The sequence below is a fragment of the Vipera ursinii genome, assembly GCF_947247035.1.
Source record: "Vipera ursinii genome assembly, chromosome: 6".
NCBI lineage: Eukaryota > Metazoa > Chordata > Lepidosauria > Squamata > Viperidae > Vipera > Vipera ursinii.
This window is the reverse complement of record NC_139515.1, coordinates 60,527,914-60,551,184: the sequence shown is the minus strand read 5'-3', so window position 1 is coordinate 60,551,184 and position 23,271 is coordinate 60,527,914. Positions and strand designations below refer to the sequence as shown.

General features: G+C 36.2%; 1 protein-coding gene across 21 annotated transcripts in view; it reads left to right on the top strand.

Annotated features, from left to right (window-relative positions):
* Positions 1–3,329: 3,329 nt before the first annotated feature.
* The window catches only part of TNRC6B (trinucleotide repeat containing adaptor 6B), a 123,138-nt gene continuing 103,196 nt past the window's right edge, over positions 3,330–23,271 (top strand). For 2 of the 21 annotated variants that reach the window (XM_083365761.1, XM_083365762.1), the window contains exons 1-5: positions 3,345–3,624; positions 8,470–8,542; positions 11,660–11,745; positions 12,201–12,317; positions 22,622–22,689. In XM_083365761.1, coding sequence (XP_083221887.1) covers positions 12,231–12,317; positions 22,622–22,689 — 155 coding nt within the window. In that variant the 5' untranslated portion in view covers positions 3,345–3,624; positions 8,470–8,542; positions 11,660–11,745; positions 12,201–12,230. Of the gene's footprint in view, positions 3,625–8,469; positions 8,543–11,659; positions 11,746–12,198; positions 12,318–18,835; positions 18,959–19,877; positions 19,957–20,803; positions 21,109–22,621; positions 22,690–23,049; positions 23,103–23,271 lie in introns of those variants that run through there. The other 19 variants (XM_083365773.1, XM_083365770.1, XM_083365771.1 and 16 more) reach the window with 18 other exon arrangements.

Sequence of the window (23,271 nt, the reverse complement as noted above, 5' to 3'; positions counted from 1 at the left end):
AAGGATTCTTTTGAGGAGAGGAATGTTATAAGTATAAGGAAACTATATTCTAAATAATTTGTAATGTGTCATGTATATTTTTTGTGCTGGTCTGTGTGTAATAAAGTAGATACTTGAATGAATGCCATTTACACACTTGAAGCTTAATAATAAGAAACTATTAATGATGCTCATCATGCATTGTGGAAACCTGTGTTTCATGATAAATTTGGCCAATCTGGCCTGTGACAAATCATGAGGATCTGTAGAATCAAGTTTCAACATATTGTATATAATAATACAGCTCCTGAAACCAATTAGTTTAGTTATTAGCTGAATTGGACTGGTTTCAATGGGTCTACTTGAGATACAACTTTTTGGATCTGAGCTAATAGGCATGATAAAACATGCTTCAAAGCCTAGTAAAACCCTACCAGATGCATTTATGTCATATATTAAACTTAGTTCCAATTTACTTTTGTAAGGGGGGGGGGCTAAGCAGCACTTTGGCAATTTTGGCTAATCCAGAAACATTTAAACAGCAAGCAACCTGACTAATGAATGGGAAACTATGAAAAAGCCTGACTATAGACTAGACAGATAAGTTAAAAACCATCCTTAAAAAAGGCAATGGCAAATCACTTCCAGGCTGACACATATGAGAGTTCTCAAACCTGTGAAAACAGACCAAATCTGGCAATTACAAAAACAAGTGAGACATGAAACAATAACACCAACTCAATGGTGGGGATTAAGCAATGAAATATTACATAGTTAGGGGAAAATATGGAGTTCTATTTGAACATTGTTTCTATATATAAGGCTTATTTTTAAATGACAATTGCTTCAGACAGGAAGGCAGTAGAGAGAGTGGTGAGGATGGCTGAAAAGGTCATTGGCAGTTCCTTCAGTCCAGGACATAGCATATAAGCGTTGTTTGAGCAGGGTCTGCAAGATTGTCTGGGACACTACACATCCTCTTCATGACCTGTTTTCCTTGTTACCTTCTGGGAGGTTTCATGGTATCCGAAACAGAACATCCAGATTCAGTCTCAGCTTTGTTCTATACACTATTAACCTTATGAACTATAAAGCTTCCTCCTTCTGTTATGTATTCAAGATGGACAGTGAATATTTATGTGTTACTTATATGTAAGGGTGTAGGTCTATACATATTGTTGAAGGAAGTCTTCATCATGGTTCAGTCCAAGCCGGGAATAAACAACATGGCGACTGCTTTAGAAAGAAGGTTGCAGTTTATTGAAGAGGAGAGCCAGACAGAAAGATGGCTCTGGAAAAAAGAGAGAGCACATGTAGGGAGTGGGTTTTTATACTCTCTGGGGCTTTTATTTGGAGTTGTTTCCTGTTCTTGTTTGAGGCTTTGTATTTCCTGTCATGTATTCTGACCTGAGTCTGGGTGTGCCGTCTGGCATCTGTGGGTTAATTCTATTATGTCCTGGGGTATGTAGATTTTAGCTATCTTTGTCTTCCTAAACTTCTAGCTGAGGGCCTTCAACCTTCCTGGATTATTTACATCTGCATTTGTACAGAGCTGGTTTCTGCTTGGGGGAGGGAGACTTGGGGCTATTAAGAAAACTGGGCATGCTTTTCTGCCTCTTTGAGATCCTTTGAGGAAATATATTTTTCTGCCCTTTTAATTTTTCCTTCTATGGGGGTAACTTTCCACAATATGTTGTATATAGTATGTTTTAAACATATTATGTGTATACACTTTGAGAGGAAGCAACTAAGTTTCATTTTTAATATGTGACATTGTGCCCATAGGAAAAAAAATGATAATAAAGGTTATCTATCTATATAAAATTAGTTTATTTTTTTATTTTAATTCCATTTATATCCCGCCCTTCTCCGAAGACTCAGGGCGGCTTGGCTATTGGCTTCCTAATTTTCATTTTGCTTTAGTTCTTGGGTTTCATGTAAACTTTCTTGAATATAGTAATTCCAGGGCGGTCTCTTTGGGAATACTCACATCTACCAAGTCACAAGAAGCAGAGCTCAACTCCAGAGGGATTTTACCTCTAAGCCAGCGTTTCCCAACCTTAGGAACTTGAAGATGCGTGGACTTCAACTCCCAGAATTCCCCAGCCAGCATAGCTGGCTGGGGAATTCTGGGAGTTGAAGTCCACGCATCTTCAAGTTCCTAAGGTTGGGAAACGCTGCTCTAAGCTATATAAATGCATCCGCTGGAGGAATTTATGGTTAGGTTGCTAACTCGAAACACGAAGCTGGGGAGACACTACTGCCCCTTGGCTTTTTTTCCCAAAGGTAACAAGCCAGCTCTGCTTCACTTGCGCTCCCTCCTGTTTGTTCTGCTAACTGGGGCCCCTCACCTCTGCCCTAAAACTTGCCACGACGGCACCAACGGCCGTTCGCGATCTCACGAAGTAAATCCAAACGGGAGGGGGGGGGCGCGCGCGCGAGAGGACTCCCGCCAGTCAGGATTACAACGAAAGAAGCCTCGCGGTAAACGGTTCCTGCTGTCATAGTCACGCGGAGGATGCCTGAGGCCACGTGCCGGATCAGCAACAAACGCCCACGTGATCCCTCAGCTGCGCAGAGCACTTGGCACTGCGCTTGCGCCAGGCTAACTAAAGGGCGAAAAGTATCGGAAGGCGTTTTTTTTTTTAAACAATTTGAACGAATAAAATGTGATATAGAATTGCATGTTGCCTTTTAATGTGCAAACAGCACGATTCCGTTTAGGAAACAAGGGATAGCGCTAACTGCTTTACTTACGCCTAGAGAACTATGCTGTTCTACGTTTGAACGCAGGAGTATAATGGTCGCATTTTCATTATCTTAGCCGTTTCATTATGTTAACCGTTTTCAAGTGGTTAATGGGCGGACATACAAAACACCCGGCTATGATAATTTATAAGCGCGACAGGAAACATCAAAAGCCAAAAGTTCCAAATTGTAAGCCATAAGCGTGTTGGATATCCTTTTTCTGATTTTATAGCGGGTTCCATGAGTACTGTGGATTAGTTAGGGTGACGAAATATATAACCAATCATTTAGGTTTAGGAATCAAGTGGGTGGGACAATATGCAGTTTAACTTGAAGGACTGTATTTTTAGCGAATTAGAGAAAAGCCAGGAGTAAAAAAAAAAAAGTCGAAAGGTTCAAGTTTAAAGCAATATACGTCGCTAGCTTCACCAATAAGACACCGGATGTTTTACACACCGTCCAATAATTATCAGAAGCTTAAAAGGTGGAGTTAAAATTGATAGACATAAACTTTTAACCATTGTATCGTGGGATAGTTAAGCAGCTAGCCAATGGAGAAGAAGGGAAGGCGGGAGAAAGGGGAAGGTCGTATTAAAGACAGCCAGGAAACGAATCCAATGGACTCGAGCGTTATTGCAGGGCTACCAATAGGCGACTCGGAAGGCGGGCCTCTATGTGTTTAGGTTCGTGCTTCTCCAGGGAGTGAGACGGCGGCGACGGGGAAAGTTTATTTTTTTTGGAGGCGGCGTTTCCCTCCTCCCCCTGCCATTTGTTTGGATCTTGAGATAAGCTGGTGAGGCGGGTAAAGCGGCTCCTGCAGAAGCGCCAAGGAGCAGGCGGTGGGCTTCGCGGCTGCACCGCGGCGAACGGAGAGGCGACGATCGTGGCTTCTTAAGGGTGAGTGAGGACGCAGGCCTCGGGGATTCGGACCGTGTTCGTTTCAGTAGCCGGGCGTCTTGAGGTAACGCCGTGGAGCCTTTCCACGGCATCCTCGCCATTCCGCCGGGAACGACATAAATCCTGAACGGAAACGAACGGCTGCGTCGCTTTCATTTCCCCTCCCTTCTACTCAGTCGCGAGTCGTATTTTTCACTAGGGTTTTTTTTCCCCCCGCAACAGGGTTTTTCTTATTTACCGTCTGTAGCCGCAAAAGCTTCCCTGAATCTGAGCTATTTGGCTGGTGGGGGTGGGGGGGGGTTATAGAGGCGTTTCCGCAGCTGCGCCTGCGCACTGACGGCTTATCTGAGGGTATTCGTAGTAGATCGAGTACTAAAGGAACGGTTCCCCTCCCCCTCCCCGCGACACCTTTTTTTCTGGGGTGAATGCGTCTCGGCACCGGAGGAAAAGTTTCCTATAAGAACCCACGAATGGGATTTCCATAGCACATTGAATAGCCTCCCGCTTGCAGGAGTAGTGAAAAGAACTAGAGGTTTGCAAAATCGTCAGCAACGTACCGGCTCCTTCACGGTTTCATCCGCTTCTGCACCCGAGTTTTGCACGTAGGGTTATTAGTGAAGTCCGGGAGTTGCTTCTGAAGCCAGCCGAGTACCCTGAATGTTGGTGTAAAGTCTTATTTATAGCAGCGTTGGTTGCAGCAATTCCCAGTCCTTTAAATACGGCGTGAAAAATGATACTAAAAGATATAAATGTCATCGCCTGGCTCTCTTTTCTGTTTCCTTCTTCCCCTCTTCTATCAACGTGACTCTCGCTCCACCAAAGGGCTAGTCGCTGCCTCTAGTGCTGACCTAGACTGACAGGGACTTTAATTATGTTTTTAATTTTTAACTCTAATTTTTAATTTATTTTAATTAATTTTTATTTATTCTACAGGGGCCTTTAATTTTAATTTTTATTTTAACTTCTGTACTTATTGTACGTTATTGTTGTTAGCCGCCCTGAGTCCTTCGGGAGATAGGGCGGCATATAAGTCCCAATAATAAATAAATAAATAAATAAATTACCTTGTGAATGTTTGGTCCTGCTAAGAAATATTGGAACTGGTACATTGAAGGCACCATGTTTCTCCCAGTTGTACTAACGACCTGGAAGAATGAAAGTCATAAAATCGTTTAAATGTAGCACTATAGAGTCATGCTGGATCAACACAGGCAGATAATGGGATGATAAGAAAGAGGTGTAACAAATGCCTGATGACTTCCTTCTGATAATATTAAAAGTTTGCTGAGGGAAGATTACTATCTGCCATGAAGAAAAGTGAAGCTTTGGGTGCTCCTTTCCCCTTTATGATCAGTAGTATGGTGTTGCACCCTATCAATAAATCAACTATTATGAAGGTGCAATTAGGAAATTACTGGCTGTATTTGCCAGCTTTAAAAAAAATTAAGGGAAAGATTCACCTGAAATTGAAGAGTCAGGTTGTGTTAGGAAGAACTTTTAGTATTAGCACAGTTCCCTGAAAACCAGAATGTAAAACTAGTATTTGCTATATTAGCAAAGATTAAAATTGATGTCAACTTTAAGGGATAATAACACCCCTTAATTACTGCTAAATATGAAGTGAAAGATTGTAGAAAATAATACACATGCACTAAATTGAATCCTGCTCTCCTGTGTTGCTTAGATAAGAATTTGTTCTTTGCTTGCATTTGTGTTATATGTTATAGAATTCTGTAATTGTCTTTTAGTCATATAACATAATTGGAATCACTTTGGCAGAAAATACGTTTTATAAAACTTTCTGGAATGCAAAAAAATGTTTCTTAAAAGATCAAAAGGTTTGGTTAAAATAACTTGCTTATGAATCCAAGTGCAAATTAAAAATGATATCTAAATCTCAAAATATGTGCTGCTATGAAACTAGTTATTTCTCTATATTCTGGATCTATGTTTCCCTCCTCTTATATTTGCTCCTCATTACCATTACACAGAATCACCTTACCAAATTGGAATTTCCCACAGTTTTTCTTATATCAACTTGTTCTGTACAACACTGCCTATCCAAATCCCATTTTTCTTATTCTTTGTATGTTTGGTTATGTCATGCTGCTTCCTCTTACTGATTCATCCTGCATACTTCTCAGCTGTCCCTAGTTGCCCTGATACAATCCCAATTTACCCTTCTTCCCAAGCAGCAGTAATAAGAGTTTTTCTTTTCATTGAAGGAAAGTGAGATTTTAGCCAAGAATTGCTGATCTCCACAGATACCCGTCATTTTACTTTTTCAGCATCTATAGGGCCTTCCTGGATTTTGAGGCATTCTGTTTTTGAAAAAAAATCTCTTTAGTTTGAACTTATTCCTAAATTACCTGATGATTAAAAAATAAAATGCTCATAAATATCACAATGCATTTCATGTACAAAGGGAACATTAGTTATCCCAGTCTTAAACCTTGTAATGTGTAAACTATAAAATGTTTAGAGTAGCCTTCTCTGACAGAAAAATTTATGAATCTATAGTATATCTATATACTACAGATTCATTAGCTTTTCTAAGTCAGAAAAAGCTACTGTAAACATTTTATAATTTACACATTGCAAGGTTTAAGACTGGGATAACTAATGTTCCCTTTGTACATGAAATGCATTGTGATATGAGCATTTTATATATCCGTATACTACAGATATATATTTTATTTTGAATGTAAAGCAAAGACAAAAAATGTGCTAACATTGAATTTATATTTAAACTTAAATGCTTTATATAATATAAAACCTGTAGATAATTGAAGCTGCTTTTGATGAGACCATCAGGATTTTAATGCAGGTAAACAATTAAGATGATTTATTGGTTTGTTTTACAGGTATATACCAAATTATGAAGTTAATAGTTTCTTTTGAAAAATTTTATCAGTTAAACTCCTAATTAAGATACATATAGGATACATTTCTTGTTATTCAATACGATTTTGTCAACATCTATAAGTACGTGTATTTCCTATGCTGTGTTTACATTTTCTCAATCAGGAAAAGCAAATTTTGCAAATGCTTTTGGATAGGTTTTTTGATAGAAAGCATCTATCTAAGGGAAGTTTTTACTATGGCATTACTAGGATATAAATATTTTTCCACAGAATTACTCGCTATGTCTACATATGGTAGTCTCTCTATTTTGCTTAACTCATGCTTGTGCTCTTGCTGTGCAAAGGGAATGACAGTATTGGTGACAAAATAGTTGTCTTTTGATTGATTTGCCTCTCTCTCTCTCTCTCTCTCACACACACACACACACACAGACAAAAATAGTGGATTGGATTCAAATTAAATTTAAGATTAAATGTATTTAATGTGAACATTTTACTAGTATTAATCCTCCCTTTCATACTAAAAGCCACAATTTGGCAGCAATGTTTAAAGATCCATAATAGCTGCTTTTGGAGGGCTTTATGTGGCCCTGGGACTTATACCTCTGTAGTAATAAGCTACAGTGATTATATGATGTGTTTTATATAGATTAGAGTATATCGTAAAGACGAAAGTACGTAAGATTAAGTATCACATTTGTTAAATCACTATGCCCTCTAGTACAGCTATGTTTTAAAAGTACTGTTAACTATATAACAGTATACAACAGGCTTTGGCAAGGTGGGCAGCATACAAATCTAATAATAAATAAAAGGTGTATCTGACTGAAAGTGGACTGAGATGGTTATTTCTGTATTCTGATTTCGGCTGTAATTGCTGAAATGGACCAGCTTTTTCTTTTTATTTGTGGCTGATAATTATTGATTGATTTGATTTTGATTTCAATTAGTTTAGGTGTTGCACAACTTCAAACAGATCTGGGTAACTTGTAATATTATCAACAGCAAAAATGCAATAGAAAACAAATTGGGGATCCAGTCACATAGTACATAGTTCTGAATGGTTTTCAGGGCTGCCTTGAATAGTTCTGATCTCTGGAACAGGAACTTCAATTTGATTCTTCTTATTAATGGCATTTTGCCAACTGCCATTCAGAGTTCATATCGTGGCTTACTATTTGGCATCTTTAGATTGCTTTGCTTATTCTTTCTTTTCTACTATGGGATATAAATTAGTTCTCCAATATGTGGAACTTTCTGCTTTTAATAGCCATTTTAGATTTTACCAGAGTAATTATTATTGCACAAGATAGTCCTTAACATATGACCAGATGCTTAAAGATTGTTCAAAGTTACCACTGACTTAAAAAAAGTTACATATGACCTGCCCTCAAAGTTATGACTGCTGTACTACCCCAGCAGTCACATGATTGCATTTTGGGCACTTGGCAACTGACTTGAATTCAATCAGTTGCAGTGACCTGTAGTCATGTGGTTGCATTTTGCACCATTTTTTGCCATTTTCTGGAAAAAATGCCTATTGAATAAGCTGGATTTGAGCATACAACCGCATGATTCACTTAATGACAATGCTGACTCAATAACTGTTGTAAAACAGTTGTAATATCAACTCCAATAACATGATGACTTGTGACCACAATACGACCAAACTTCTGAGCTCAACTATGGTTATATGTCAAGGATTACCTATATGGCAATTCATAAAATAGTAACGTAGTGCATAAATGTCTGTCTTTATGTTTCTTTTTCCAAATCAATAATTGTGTTATTGTTGTCTTTAAGATGAAATGTATAGTACAGTACTTGTCAAAATAAAACTAATATTTACTGTGGTGCCTTGTTATTTCAAAGGCTTTTTTAGAGTTGAAACAATATTATTAATAATGGTGAAGTGTTATAATGGTTCCCTTGTTAAGAACTGTAGAAAAATGGTGGTTTGTTTTTGTTTTTCTTTCTACAGTAATTTGATTTTTGCACTGAATGTAGCCAGGACAGGTCCTAGTGGGCTTCAATAGCCCTAAGAAGCTGTCAAGGTAAATTGATTAAAATACAAATATATAACTGCATAAAGTCAAACATATGAAAAATATATAGACAACACTGATTTTTATGCTCATTTCAGATGTGATTTTTTTTTGCTGAATATATTGATTATAATTTAAAAGTGTTCCACAGAAGGGTTGTTTGTCAGTATAGAAATACTATTCTTTAACTTTGGTTATACTGAGTGAATACAAAGATTTTACTTAAGACAGATCTCCAGATCAGTATTAACATATTAAAATAACACAATCTTTCACATAATTATTTTGCTGAGCAGCTGAAATGGTGTAGTTAAAGTATGGCACAGTATTACATACCTGGCAGTAGGGGATCAGGTCCTTTTTACTCTCAAGTGGTTGTTTTGAAACTTAAATATTTCCATATGTTCGGAAATTTAACTCACTCCAGTTTTAGCTAACACAATAAAAATGGTGGGGAAAATCTAGATTGAATATGCCTTTTTAGAGTTATATGATTCCTTGCTGTTATTTAATCTTACAAAAACTACCCCGTATCTGTTACCATATTGCGTAGGTATTCCATATAAATTACCTAATGATAGCAGCATTTAGTTTTCATAGGATTCTTGAAAGTTAAATTAGCCATAATGGTGCTTTGCATATAATATTGCTTGTATAATAAGGAGGAATGGAAAGAAGATGAGATATGTCTTCTTTATTTTGCTGTGTTCCATTTTCCTCTGCCTTGTTAAGCTCATTGTAGCTGTTCAATTCTCCATACTTGGCCAACATTTTTAGTAGGAATGCAGATTTAAAAAACAATGATTTATTAAATTTAATAGTCTGCCCAATTCCCAGCAACTCTGGGCCGTTTACAGTTATAAACATTTAAGAACAAAAATAAATACAAAAACAGAAATATATTAAGTTGTTATGTCAGTTCATTAATCCATAGTGGAAGATCTAGATATACTTCTGCAGTAGGAACAAAGTAATTGTGAATAAGCGAAATGTTTCTGGGAGGTCTTTTTTATTTTATATTTTGTTTCACTTGATGGGACAGGATGTTTCTTGAATTTTGTAATTTAAGATTCTGTACCTTTCAAGCTTCTGGGGTCTGATAATTTCATTTTTACCACTAGAAATAGAGTTCAAGGTCCACAGTCTACAGTCATGGCCGAAATTGTTGGCACCCCAGAAATTTTTCCAGAAAATCAAGTATTTCTCACAGAAAAGTATTGCAGGAACACATGTTTTGCTATACACAGGTTTATTCCCTTTGTGTGTATTGGAACACAACAAAAAAGGGAGGAAAAAAAGCAAATTGGACATAATGTCAAACAAAACTCCAAAAATGGGCTGGACAAAATTATTGGCACCCTTAACTTAATATTTGGGTGCACACCCTTTGGAAAAAATAACTGAAATCAGTCGCTTCCTATAGCCATCAATAAGATTCTTACACCTCTCACCCAGAATTTTGGACCACTCTTCCTTTGCAAACTGCTCCAGGTCTCTCTTATTGGAAGGGCGCCTTTTCCCAACAGCAATTTTAAGATCTGTCCACAGGTGTTCAATGGGATTCAGATCTGGACTCATTGCTTGCCACTTCAGAACTCTCCAGCGCTTTCTTGCCATCCATTTCTGGGTGCTTTTTGGCGTATGTTTGGGGTCATTGTCCTGCTGGAAGACCCAAGATCTCGGATGCAAACCCAGCTTTCTGACACTGGGCTCTACAGTGCAACCCAAAATACTTTGGTAATCCTCAGATTTCATGATGCCTTGCACACATTCAAGGCACCCAGTGCCAGAGGCAGCAAAACAACCCCAAAACATCATTGAACCTCCACCATATTTCACTGTAGGTACTGTGTTCTTTTCTTTGTAGGCCTCATTTCGTTTTCGGTAAACAGTAGAATGATGTGCTTTACCAAAAAGCTCTATCTTGGTCTCATCTGTCCACAAGACATTTTCCCAGAAGGATTTTGGCTTACTCAAGTACATTTTGGCAAACTGTAATCTTGCTTTTTTATGTCTCTGTGTCAGCAGTGGGGTCCTCCTGGGTCTCCTGCCATAGCGTTTCATTTCATTTAAATGTCGACGGATAGTTCGCGCTGACACTGATGCTCCCTGAGCCTGCAGGACAGCTTGCATTCCTTTGGAACTTGTTTGGGGCTGCTTATCCACCATCCGGACTATCCTGCGTTGCAACCTTTCATCAATTTTTCTCTTCTGTCCACAACCAGGGAGATTAGCTACAGTGCCATGGGTTGCAAACTTCTTGTTAATGTTGCGCACTGTGGACAAAGGCAAATCTAGATCTCTGGAGATGGACTTATAACCTTGAGATTGTTGATATTTGTCCACAATTTTGGTTCTCAAGTCCTCAGACAGTTCTCTTCTCCTCTTTCTGTTGTCCATGCTTAGTGTGGCACACAGAGACACACAATGCAAAGACTAAGTGAACTTCTCTCCTTTTTATCTGCTTTCAGGTGTGATTTTTATATTGCCCACACCTGTTACTTGCCCCAGGTGAGTTTAAAGGAGCATCACATGCTTGAAACAATCTTGTTTATCCACAATTTTGAAAGGGTGCCAATAATTTTGTCCAGCCCATTTTTGGTGTTTTGTTTGATATTATGTCCAATTTGCTTTTTTTCCTCCCTGTTTTTGTTGTGTTCCAATACACACAAAGGGAATAAACCTGTGTATAGCAAAACATGTGTTCCTGCAATACTTTTCTGTGAGAAATACTTGATTTTCTGGAAAAATTTCTGGGGTGCCAACAATTTCAGCCATGACTGTATATGACAAATATTAAAGTTTCCTACAAATTTCTTAAATAAATGATTAAATAAAATAGGTTCATGATTATTGTGGCCAATTTAAGGAATTAATTTAAGACATACTATCCACCCCATTTACAAATTTCTTGATAACATTTCTGTATATGTGCACATTACACATTTTCCCCTTCAATGGCCTTTTATCTTGCTGTGAGGTACTGGTATATACTGATTGTTCCACATATGAAAAGCCACATGTATGAATTTCTAATGGTATTTCTGTATTATAATATGCAGTATAAGTTATAAAATCTTATAATTTGTTTTTAAGGTATTTTCCTTCCATTCTTTTCTTTGGCAGAATTTCATATTTCAGCAGAATTTTGCACAGATTCTGTTCCCATGCAAACTGATGAGGGAGAAATTTTGGAAGAAGGCAGTTCCAAGGTCAGTGAAATAGTAGAATGAGGTTGTGATAAACTTCATTATTTACTGTTCTTATGTGAATTTGATTTCCAGTTTGTAACTTGTTTTCAAATATTCTATGCACTGATGCAGGTGAAATTTATTCAATTGAATCTAACCTAGACTAGTATAGTTACAGAAAAAAATAGTATCCCATAACATTCTGATTAGGTAATGAGTTATATGTGGGCTGAATGGTAATGCTTGTACACAACTGGCAAATGAACCACCTATCCTCTCTTGCAGTCAGTTTTCTCCTCTTTAGGTGTCAGCAGCAGATGAGTTAAACAGTCATTTGGCTGACAGGTTTTCAGTCCTCCCAGTACTACAAAAGAAATGTTACTAAAAAAAATTCTCGCACTGGCACAGTAAAGACTGGTTTCTGGGGATTATATGCATTCCTTATTTTTGCCTGTATTATCCCTCTCCTCATGTAGTGATGGTTGAAAACTGAAACACAGAGGGATATGTCTAGAGAATCTCTGTTGTTGATAAAAACTTTTCTTAAGGCATCGTTCCTTCTGGTGTTTGTGACTGAGGCAGTCAACTTTCTGGTAAGCAATATATAAGTCACGGAGAGAATTAGTTTAGATCCAGTAAGGCTTGGGTAGGTATCTCAGTTTTAAATTTACTCAGGATTCTTATATCTTCTCCCATAATTAGAGTTACCAGATATTTGAAAAGGCAAAAGATTACACAGATAATTGGAAAGGAGGACAAATGGGAAGGAAAGAGGATGCATAAACTGTTTAATATTGACTGACAAGGAAAAGAAAGAAGCAGATAATTTATAAGGTCACAATAACCTAACCCTAACCCTAAAAAAGATTTTAAAAGTTGGACAATATTTGAATTGAAGGCTATTTACGGTTGTCAGTGATTCCTCATCACACTGGACCACCATGAGGCTTCATCCAGATATTCTTCAGTATTTTTCTTCATTGTTTGGACAAAGTTATGGAAGAAATATCAAATTTGCAATTTACAAAATCAAAATGAAATGGGATAGATCAAACTCTAGAAAAGATGCAGCTCAAAATGCCTTTGGTTGGAAGAATAATGAAATTGTATAAGATAAATTAACATTCCTCATTGGGGAGGGAAATCTAATGTATAGATAAAGAATAGGGCATGTTTGGCTCTATAAAGAGTTGTGGGGAAAAGAACTTAGAATTATAGTTGATCACAAGATGGATTGTGATGTTGCTGTCAAAAAGGCAAATTCAGTTTTAGGACACATCAACAGAAATATATTTGCCAAAAGTATGAAAAGCAATTATTCTACTTTGTTTTCATAGTTCATATCCTGCTTTGAATACTCAGCGTAATATAAAAGAAAAATTTCTGTAAACTGGAATAGAAGCAAAGAAAGGACAATAAGGATGATCAGGGAACTAGAAACTAAGACTTGGGAAGAAAGACAAAAGAAATTAGGAATGTTCAATTTTAGGGAAGAAGATAATAAGTGGGATGTATGTTTCAATTATCTGAAATAGCGCTGCACAGAACATAGCTCCAATCCTTTACCCACTTACTGTCTTTCCAGTAAAGTAGAAATTGCTAGGACTAATTAGAGGTGGTCCTTGACTTACAACTACAATTGATCCCAAAATCTCTGTTGCTAAGCAGAAATAGTTAAATAATGAGTTTTGCCCCATTTTACAACTTTTCTTGCCACAGTTGTTAAGTGAAACACTGCAGTTGTTAAGTTGTATCATACTTGTTAAGTAAATCTGGCTTCCCCATTGACTGCTTGTCAGAAGGTCACAAGATCACGTGATCTGGGATACTTCAGTCATAAATATGAGTCAGTTGCCAAGCATCTGAATTTTGATCACATAACCATGGGGATTTTACAATGGTCAGTCATTAAGTTTGAAAAATGGTCATCAGTTTTTTCCAGTGCCTTTGTAACTTTGAACAGTCACTAAACAAACTTTTGTATGTAGAGGACTACCTGTAGATATTCAGTTAATAACTTTTGTGGATTTGTAACACTGACAAAAAGTTTAAGCTGCTGTGATAAACAACTTAGAATTATTATCAAATTATTTTGTGTTACTTCTAGAGCAGCTTTGACAACACTGTTTATTGCTAATAATTTTTGAGAGGTTGCAGTCTCTAAAACCTGCCATTTCCTTGAATTTATGTTCTGATTAAACTTTAAATTTTTATAGAGTTTTATTCTGTATTATCTAAAATTCACTCATTATGTGATAGTTGTATTAAGCCAAAAAGGATAAATACTGCCAGTGTGCAGGAGTGCAAACAAAACACTTAGCTTGAAACATCTTAAAATATTGTTTGTTTCCTGTTGTAGAAAAGTGCTGTGTTGAGATCTCAAAGGTCATTTTCGAGATTGAATAAAAAGGATTGCACTGTTCTTTATGGCATTGAGATTACCTTGTCTTATATTTGTGTACTAAGTTGTTTGTGATCAATTTAAAGTACTTTGTATTTTTAATCAGAACATTAATTGGGTTGATACTGTCTACTTGCAATAGCATAACATTGAAATTAGATATTTTCCCATACAGGTAATCCTCAGCTTATGACCACAATTGATCCCAAAATTTCTGTTGCTAAGTGAGGTAGTTGTGAAGTGAGTTTTATCCCAATTTTATCAGTGCCATTGTAACTTCAAACAGTCACTAAACAAATGGTTGTAAGTCGAGACTACCTGTAATGATTTTCTAACTAAAAAGTATTGATATTTCATTAAGATACTCCTTCCTATAACGAGTAAATTGTATTAGGGACAGCGTAGTGTTGGAAGTCAGATACTAAAGATCAAGCCACAATAGACCCTTGATTTATAACTGTTCATTTAACAATGGTTCAAAGTTATGAAGATCTGAAAAAAGTGACTTATGATCCATCCTTGAAGTTACAACCGTAGCAACACATACACGCAATCACAATTTGGTTGCTTGACAGTTGCAGTGTCTTATGGTCCTATGATCATGATTTGCAACCTTCCCAGCTGGCTTCTAAAAAGCAAAAATAATTGGGGAATCTGGATTTGCTTAACAACCTTGTGATTCATTTAAGAACCACGATAAAATGGTTGTAAGATAGGGCACAGTCATGTGATGACTCGATGATTGCATTGCTCAGCAACCAAAGTTCTGGTCCCAATTGTGATCGTAAGATGACTATCTACACCAGGGGTCTTCAAACTTGGCCCTTTTATGACTCATGGACTTCATCTCAGAATTCCTCAGCCTTGTATGCTGGCTGAGGAATTCTGGGAGTTGAAGTCCACAAGTCATAAAAAGGCCAAGTTTGAAGACCCCTGACCTACACAGTTAATATCTCAGTGGCACTTCCATTTCACTAAAGTTAAATACTAGGCTTGAACAGATAACATTTTATTATGTGATACAAAATAGCCTTAATGATAAAGTAAAACAGCTTTTGTAGAATCTAAAAAACTTTAAAACCTATTTCTTTCTCATGCCATTTTGTCATAAATTGTTTGCAGCTCTTTTTTTTTCCAAATTGTGGTCATATAACAGTTTCCCATACTCCTTGCTTCTTGATTTGTTCAGCCATTCCATTAAAGGAGCTGAAAGAAGACATGCACATGTACATCAGTCCATTAAAATCTTTGCAAGTCTTTGGATATCTAAAAAGTGATTTGTATATTATACTCCTAAGATATAGATTCCTGTAGTGGTTAAAGTGTCAGGCTAGAAATTGGGAGACCATGAGTTCTAGTAACACAAAACCAGCTGACATTGCGCTATTCATTTTCTCTCAGACGCTTGGAAGAAGGCAACAACATACCACTTCCAAAAATGTAGCTAAGAAAACTGAAGGGAGTTATCCAGGAATTTCCCAGGTGTCAACATTGACTAAAAGGTTGAACTCTCCCCAGTGGTGGGGCAACAAAAAATTAGCTGCCGGTTCTGCTGAACTGGTGCGAACTGGCTGAATCCCACCACTGACTCTCTCCCAACTCCTAACTGGAGAGTTTTCCTAGCAACTATCTGTTAAATAATTGGGTTGCCATGGTTTAAAGTTCTTAGCAGTTAATTGAATATTCTTGTGGAATTCATTTGGTTAAATAAACTCAGGTTTAAGTTCTTAAGATGAACGAGGCAAACACTTTGCAGACAGAGTAGTGTTAACTACTCTTTCATAAATCTTAGAACACTTCCACATATTTAAAGCCCTGCTGGCATAGTCAAAAGTAAGGGAGGAATGATGGCAACTAATTTAAAACAAAACTAACTGAACTTAAAGTGGAATAAAAATATTTTAAACAAATATCATTTCTCCCTGACATTATCATTGTGTGGGGGCTAAATCTTGCAGATCCAAAGCTTATCTGTTCTGTCTTTTGTGTAACTGAAGAGCCCTTTCAGTGCACTGGATAAACTGCTGACCTATAGAAACCAGGAACCCCTGAGTTCTAGGCATGAACATCATCTTGGTAACTTGGGCCAGCCTCTTTCTCTCAATCCAGCCTATTTCACAGAGCTGTTGTTGGGGGCAAAATAAAAATCAGATGTTTTACGTAGGATTGTTACCTTGAGTTTACCATAGATAGCTGGGGATAAAAATATAACAACAACAACATTAATAATATCAATAATAACAACAACAACAACTCTGATGTTGGGCAAGTTACATAGGCAGCTTTCCTTCTGCTCTGCACCACTGATGAGAATTACCAGAAATTATCATTTGGCATGTCTTCTTATTGATTGTAGGATTGTAGCATCTTAAAAGTACAGAAATACTTTTCAAACTGTTTTAGACATTCTTCTGAGCTTAGAAAAGTATACTTGTATCTGATATCTGGACCTGTTAGAATTTATTTTCAAACTAGCCAGTTTAGTTTTGAAGTTTTAATTTCTTCTTGATATTCTTGACTGATTTTACTTATCTATATCTTTCATCAGTAGTGCAAAATTTCTTTGTTTCAGTTAGCCTGGAAAAATTAAAGCAAATTCATTTGCATTGCTTAAATGCCATACTGTAGTGGGAAGAGAAAAATAAAGTTCAAAATCAGTTTTACCCATCAGTTCATTATTTTCTTTAAAAATGTGTGGAGAATAAATGCTTTCTACATACTGCATATCACCCTTTTTCTAATTTATGAAATTTTGCCCTTCATTGCATATTTTTACTATTTTTGAAATATATTAATGGCTTCAACAATATTAATAAGTTGGATGTTGATTTTAGATTTCTTTGCTTTAAAAATCTAATACTTATCTAAAGAACATTTCTTGTGTTGTGTTTAAGGACTTTTCCCCATTTCCAGTAAAATTGGTATAAAAATTTACCTTCCTTCATCCCTATAACTCCTATAATACCTTACATTGGGGTTGAGTATTTGTATCTCAGATAAAAAAGGCAGGAAGCAAGTTAATTTTGTCTGAATTCATAGTTGTGTGTGTGTGTGTAAATATATATTCTTGAAGGCAATAGTATAAATCATGCCAAGAAACCAATAATGTTTCCAATTAGGATGTCCAGCAAGTGCAAGTTTTATATTTGATCCCAAACTTTTGATTGCTGTAGATCAGTGTATGATATAAAAAGTATTTAAATAATATTTAGATTCACATTTCATGTTACTTAAGGCTAAAAAAGTTGGAGAGGAATATTGGTTGGACACCGGATACTTGTATACAAATGTTTAATTTCACTACATATTGTTCTTCATGACTGTAGAAGAGTTGAAAATTCTGAAGATATAGTTAATTGATCAGAGTTTATTAGCTGAATTCAGTAAAGACTTCAAGTCATATAGCTCATTATGCAATCAAATTGCAAAGGTGAAGTGCTTTTCATTATCAGAAGGTCTTATTAATGATCAATATACACAAATCTATTCTTTTTATTTCAAAAATAGAATGCTATCTTGTTTTGAAAACTAGAATGAGTAGTCATTTCTTAACTTGTGATAGGACAATCTTAGACATTTATACCAAAGAACAGCATAAAGTATTTTCTGAAATGAGAGGTGGGAAGATAACTAGCAGGCTCATTGAAGCATTTAACTAGCTTTTCAGTATAGGTTTTTAAATGGCATTGGCTGTAAAATTGCAGAGGCTTTATTTTTTGCTTCAGTTATACTTGATCTTATACATATCAAAACTGTCATTGTATAGTTTAACTGGTTTAGTAGTCTCTTTGTGCATGTATGAGTTTCAGGAATAAAATTATAAATCCTATAGTACTGGGATGTATGGGTTTCCAACTCTTGTTTTTAATACTACAGTTCTTTATACATTATCTGTCAGCATAACAATCCTAAAACAACTTGTAAGCATTGATAAACGTTTGAGATTTAAAATATAATAAATAGTATTTAAAAGCAAACTAACCTATGGGTTATATCACATAGGTCAATAATATTTGGCTTTTAGAGACAGTTGCCTGAAATTAAATAATTTGGATTTTAGATCTGACTAGAATTATACCTTTTTAAAGTATTTGTTAAAATGAAATCATCTCTGCCCTACATTGCTGGTCTTGCTCTTTTGTGTATTGTTTTCTTTTTATGCTCTCCCTGAAGCAATTTACTCTGCAGGAGTCAGTCTTCTGATTAAGTTTTCCTCTGTCTGCTCTCTTTTCCTGTGTCTTTCCTTCCTTCTCAAATGCTCTTACATATGGTATACTGTTTGTTCTATTTATATTCAAATATTTAAATGCTATCTCCTTAATTTAATTGAACCTTTCCTCTTGTCCTTCCCTTTTAACATTCTTTCTATGTGTTGAATATATTATAAACCAAAGATAAGAAACTGTTGGAGTATATTTTGGTATATAATTTATATATAGTATCTAGCAGTTTAGCACTTTTAAAATACTTACCATAATAAGTATCCAGACATGTTTATCATGTTTTTCTATGTACTTGCATATATAACAATTCCTTAAATGTTGGAATTTGCTTTTAAAATGAATTCAGGTAAATTGGATTCTAATATTTATAACTTTTTAACATTTTTAACAATTTTCCCATCTGTTCTGTAAGAGTGGAGTTTAAAATTAGCCATCTTATGTTACACAACCAAATAATGTTTGTCTGCTGGAGATAAGAGCTTATCACTAAGTCCAGCAACAACTTAGACTTCAAAGCATAGCTCCTTATGAGTCTTGAGCGTTCTGTCAATACTTGGAGATGAAGAGGTGAGAGAAGTAGTAGCCCAATGAACTGTGTGAAAATTTGTAAGTAAGTACGTGATAGAATGGGAGTATTTATAAAGCCATTCATTGTTCAGAAAATGAAGAAATACTGTAATGTGTATTTGCTTTCTGGTTTCTAGTTATTCTCACATTTAACTGCATTTTCTTAAGCAGTCTACAACAGATCTGACTACTCTGACACATGTATTTCTTAATTGTTTTATTTCCATTTATAGATGGTGTGTAATCTAAAAATTACACTGGCAAAATTAACTGGACATTTATTTACATCATTAACATTTATGAAAGTGAATTGGTAAAACTTTGTGAACAAAGGGTTCAAATTAATTTTGTTCTATACAGTGAGTGTTCATGGGGTTCTATGAATACCATCTGGACAATCATATGTCCATGGTGCCAGCAAATGCTGTGTTGTTGATGCCTGCAAAAAAGAAGATGGAAATTATTATTATTTTCTCTTGCTACTATTCCATCTCTTCAGAAATGTGTCAGTAAGGACACTACTGTGCTTTATTTATTTATTTATTTATTTGTTTTTATAAACCGCCCTTCTCCCGAGGGACTCGGGGCGGTGTACAGAGTAAGGTAGGCAAACATAATGAAACAGTACTGAAAAACAATAATCAAAACAAACTGGGACCCCAATTAGAGCTATCAGGCCAGGCCGGACTGCTGGAATAGGTAAGTCTTTAAGTCGCGCCGGAAGGTGCGGAGGTCGGGGGCCATCCGGATTTCAGTTGGTAAGCAGTTCCAGAGGGCTGGTGCACCCACTGAGAATGCCCTCCCCCTGGGGGCCACCAGCCGACATTCCTTGAGCGGTGGCTTTATTAAAAAACTGTCATAATCCGTCTTTAGCATTGCACTGTATGCTGTCTGTCCATATTAGTTTGATTTAGTCAGAAAAGTTCTATTTCCCTTAAGACCTGTTTTTACATTTTGCTAAGATCTAGTTAAATGTGGAGTGGGATAGATCTTCATTGAAGTCTACAGGCAATTCCAGTTTTCTTTGAGCAACATAGTATGGTATGTAAAAATATTGACACTGACAAAATGGTATCAAAAGAAATTTCAATTTCTGTTACAAAATTGAGTGTAAACATCTAAGATACACGTGAGGTGTCCTTACTTATTGACCTTTGTTCAGCAACTGTTCAAAGTTATAATAATGCTGAAAAAATAAATTTATGGTCCATTTATAACCACTTAGATTTTCACAATGTCTCTTAGTTATGATGGTGGAAACTAGTCAACCCTGTTGGTACAGTGATTAACATGCAGTACTGCAGACTAACTCTGCCTACAGCCTGTAGTTTGATTCCGACAGGGCTCGAAGTTGACTCCAAGGTTGGGAAAATAAACATCTAGATTGTGGTCAATATGCTGACATTGTAAAACTCTCAAGAGTGCTGTAAAGCACTATGGAATGATATGTCAATGTAAGTGCTATTGCTGTGATCACCATTGTAGTCAGTATGTGTTACCCTGTGCCTGACCTATAGGTTTTTCTTCTTTTTTAACCTCTTTCAGAGGAGAGAGATTGGAGAGAAAGCGATTACAAGTAAACTGCTCTTCTATACATTGAAAGCAGCATGATCGCACTGGAAGCTATGGGTGCATTTCAACAATTTTTCTCTTGAAACCTCTTTCTCTCCAATCTCTCTGCTCTGGGGGGAAGGGAGGAAGCAAGTGATTTCTATGGACAATTTCTTCTTTGCCTGACCTTTTCCCTCTGTTGGTATGATTACATTGTTTTCAATATGTAAAAGAACAGTTTACTCTCTCAAAGTGTCTTTTTCTCCAATCTTTCCATTTTATCAGGGAGGGGGAAAGAGTAATTTCTGCCTGCAGTCTCCTCCTCCTGACCCCCCTTTCTGTGCAGAGTATTGTGAAATACTAAGAAAACATATTTTCATAGTGGAACATCCATTTGGAGATGACTATAACAAATCTAGATAGACTGAATCACACAAGTGGAAGCAGTTGTGGCTACCAACTTCGCCACTAAGCAAAGCAGTCACTAATTGTGAATGGCTTCAATTGTGCTTTATGGTTGAAAAGAAACAAGACTAATCAGTCTCTACTGCTCTTTGAAATACTCAAGTACCTGCTTGCAAGTAGATCTCAACTTACAACCAGTTGCTTAGCAACCGTTTAAAGTTATGAATGCCTCAAAAGGTGATTATGACCCAGTTCCAAAGTTCTGAGAAGCTCCCCATGCTGTCATATGACTGCATTTCTGGCACTCTGCATTCGGTTCACATTTACAGCCATTTGCAACATCCCACAGTCACAAGACTGCAATTTTCTATTTTCTTGTTAAAAACTGTGATTTACTTCCATTATCTTTTGGCAAAAACAACCTAGAGTGAACAGTGGGTTCATTTAATGACCATTCCAAAAAATGAAAGATTATAAAATTTATGTCGGTCACATAATGAGCTTTTACAATCAACATGACTTATGACTGTAATGGACAGGCTATGTTATGATTGTAAATTGAATCATGTACCTGTACATGTAGGAAAATGTAACAACCACATGACTGTAAGGAATATAAATCCTACCATTCACCAGCATTCAGTTAGAACTGAGGATGCTTTTTGGATGAGTAGCGAAACATCTTCAAGGAAAAAAAAGTCCAGTTGCATTTTGAAAAAACACCTTTGGGACAATCATGTCCTAGATGATTGAGAATCTCCATAGATATGTACATGACACCTGTATTGTTTTGATACACTTTGAAAGTAATGCAGTCATGTTGGCAGCACAGGGCTGGGAGTTGCGGGCACACTATGCAAAAATCTTACAGTACTCTTGAAATCTCTTCTCCAATCTCTCAGTTTGGGAGGTGGGGGGAGAGAAAAAAATGTAAGGATTTTAGGAGAGAATCTCTCCTTTGCCTGATTATTTCCTACCTTTGTGGAGCAGAGAAATAGTAGAGAAAGGGATTGCAAGAGAGAAAGTTGTTTGCTTTTGCACACATCAAAAGCAACATGATTACACATTATACAGTAAATGCATTTTATATATTTACTCCTGATGCATATTAATATCAGGGTAAAAGTTTGGCTCTTCCTTTACATAATATTCCCTATTCCAAAGAATGTTTTATATAGAAAACATTCAGAGTAGTCAATCTTAGATATTAGTGCAGCTTGGTCTACTAGAATGTGGAACTTGATCACATAGTATTTGCAAAGAAAAAGATTTAATTTTTTTTATAAAGAAAATGATTTTTGTCACTTGTCACTTCTTGTAGCCTAATCCATTTCCATACAGTCTTTTTGTAAATAGTACCATTCCATCTTTGTTTTTTATATTTTTCCCAGACTTCTCCACTTAACTGTTGGTTTGCCCATGCTCCTTCTCTGTTGGGTATTGCTAAGGGAGGTAATAGTTGCTGCAACAACAACAAAAAGAACACCTTCCTTACAATGGAAAACAATGTAATTCTATATCCATTACTTTAAAATATTCCTCATTATTGGCTGTATCATCTATCAACTTAACTAAAACCATGTATGATATTGGTATAATGACTGTTGGAGTGGATCTTGTTAAACTGAATTAACAGTCTTTTGAATGGGGTAACGTATATATGCAATAACTGACTGACAAGCAAGAGGGACACATAGGACAGCATGTATTTTGCTTCATCCGTGCTGACCTACAATGCTTGCCTTCGCAGATGGAACATGAGGATTTTGTAATGGAAGGGCATGGCAAGAGTCCACCTCCTGGTGAAGAAAACAAACAGTGAGTCATGTTTATTTAAAAAGGGAATAGAATATGATACAAAGCACTTGTGAGTAAACATGGATGAACTCTTACTTCCTTTTTAAGGAATTCACTATTTAGCTATTTTAATGTTAAACTTAAACTGCTAGTATATGCAATTTTAAACATATTTTCCAGGAAGTAAGTATCATTGAACATGATGGCTTACTTCTGAGTAAGCCTCAGATTTGGAGCAAACCATCAAAAGGTGTTTTGATGGATATAGTCTGATAGTATGGTGTACTGCCAACAGCACTGAAAAGCTGCCACCTTTTTGCAAAAAGAATTGCAGTAGTATACAAACGTAAGATCTCTATTAATGTTCTATATTTATCTCAGGTGCATTTGTTATGAAATATGAGTCTTAGCATTTCAGTCCTCAACAAATAAAAGTAAGTACTATTATATGCACTAGGATCTGTAATTAAACTATAGTGGTACTCTGCAGCAGTATACTATGGTCTAATGAAAGTGCATAAAGATCATAGTGAATTACTTTAAATAATGCAGTTAAATTTAATTGTTATGGGATTTTTTTCTTTTGACATATTCTGTAAACCA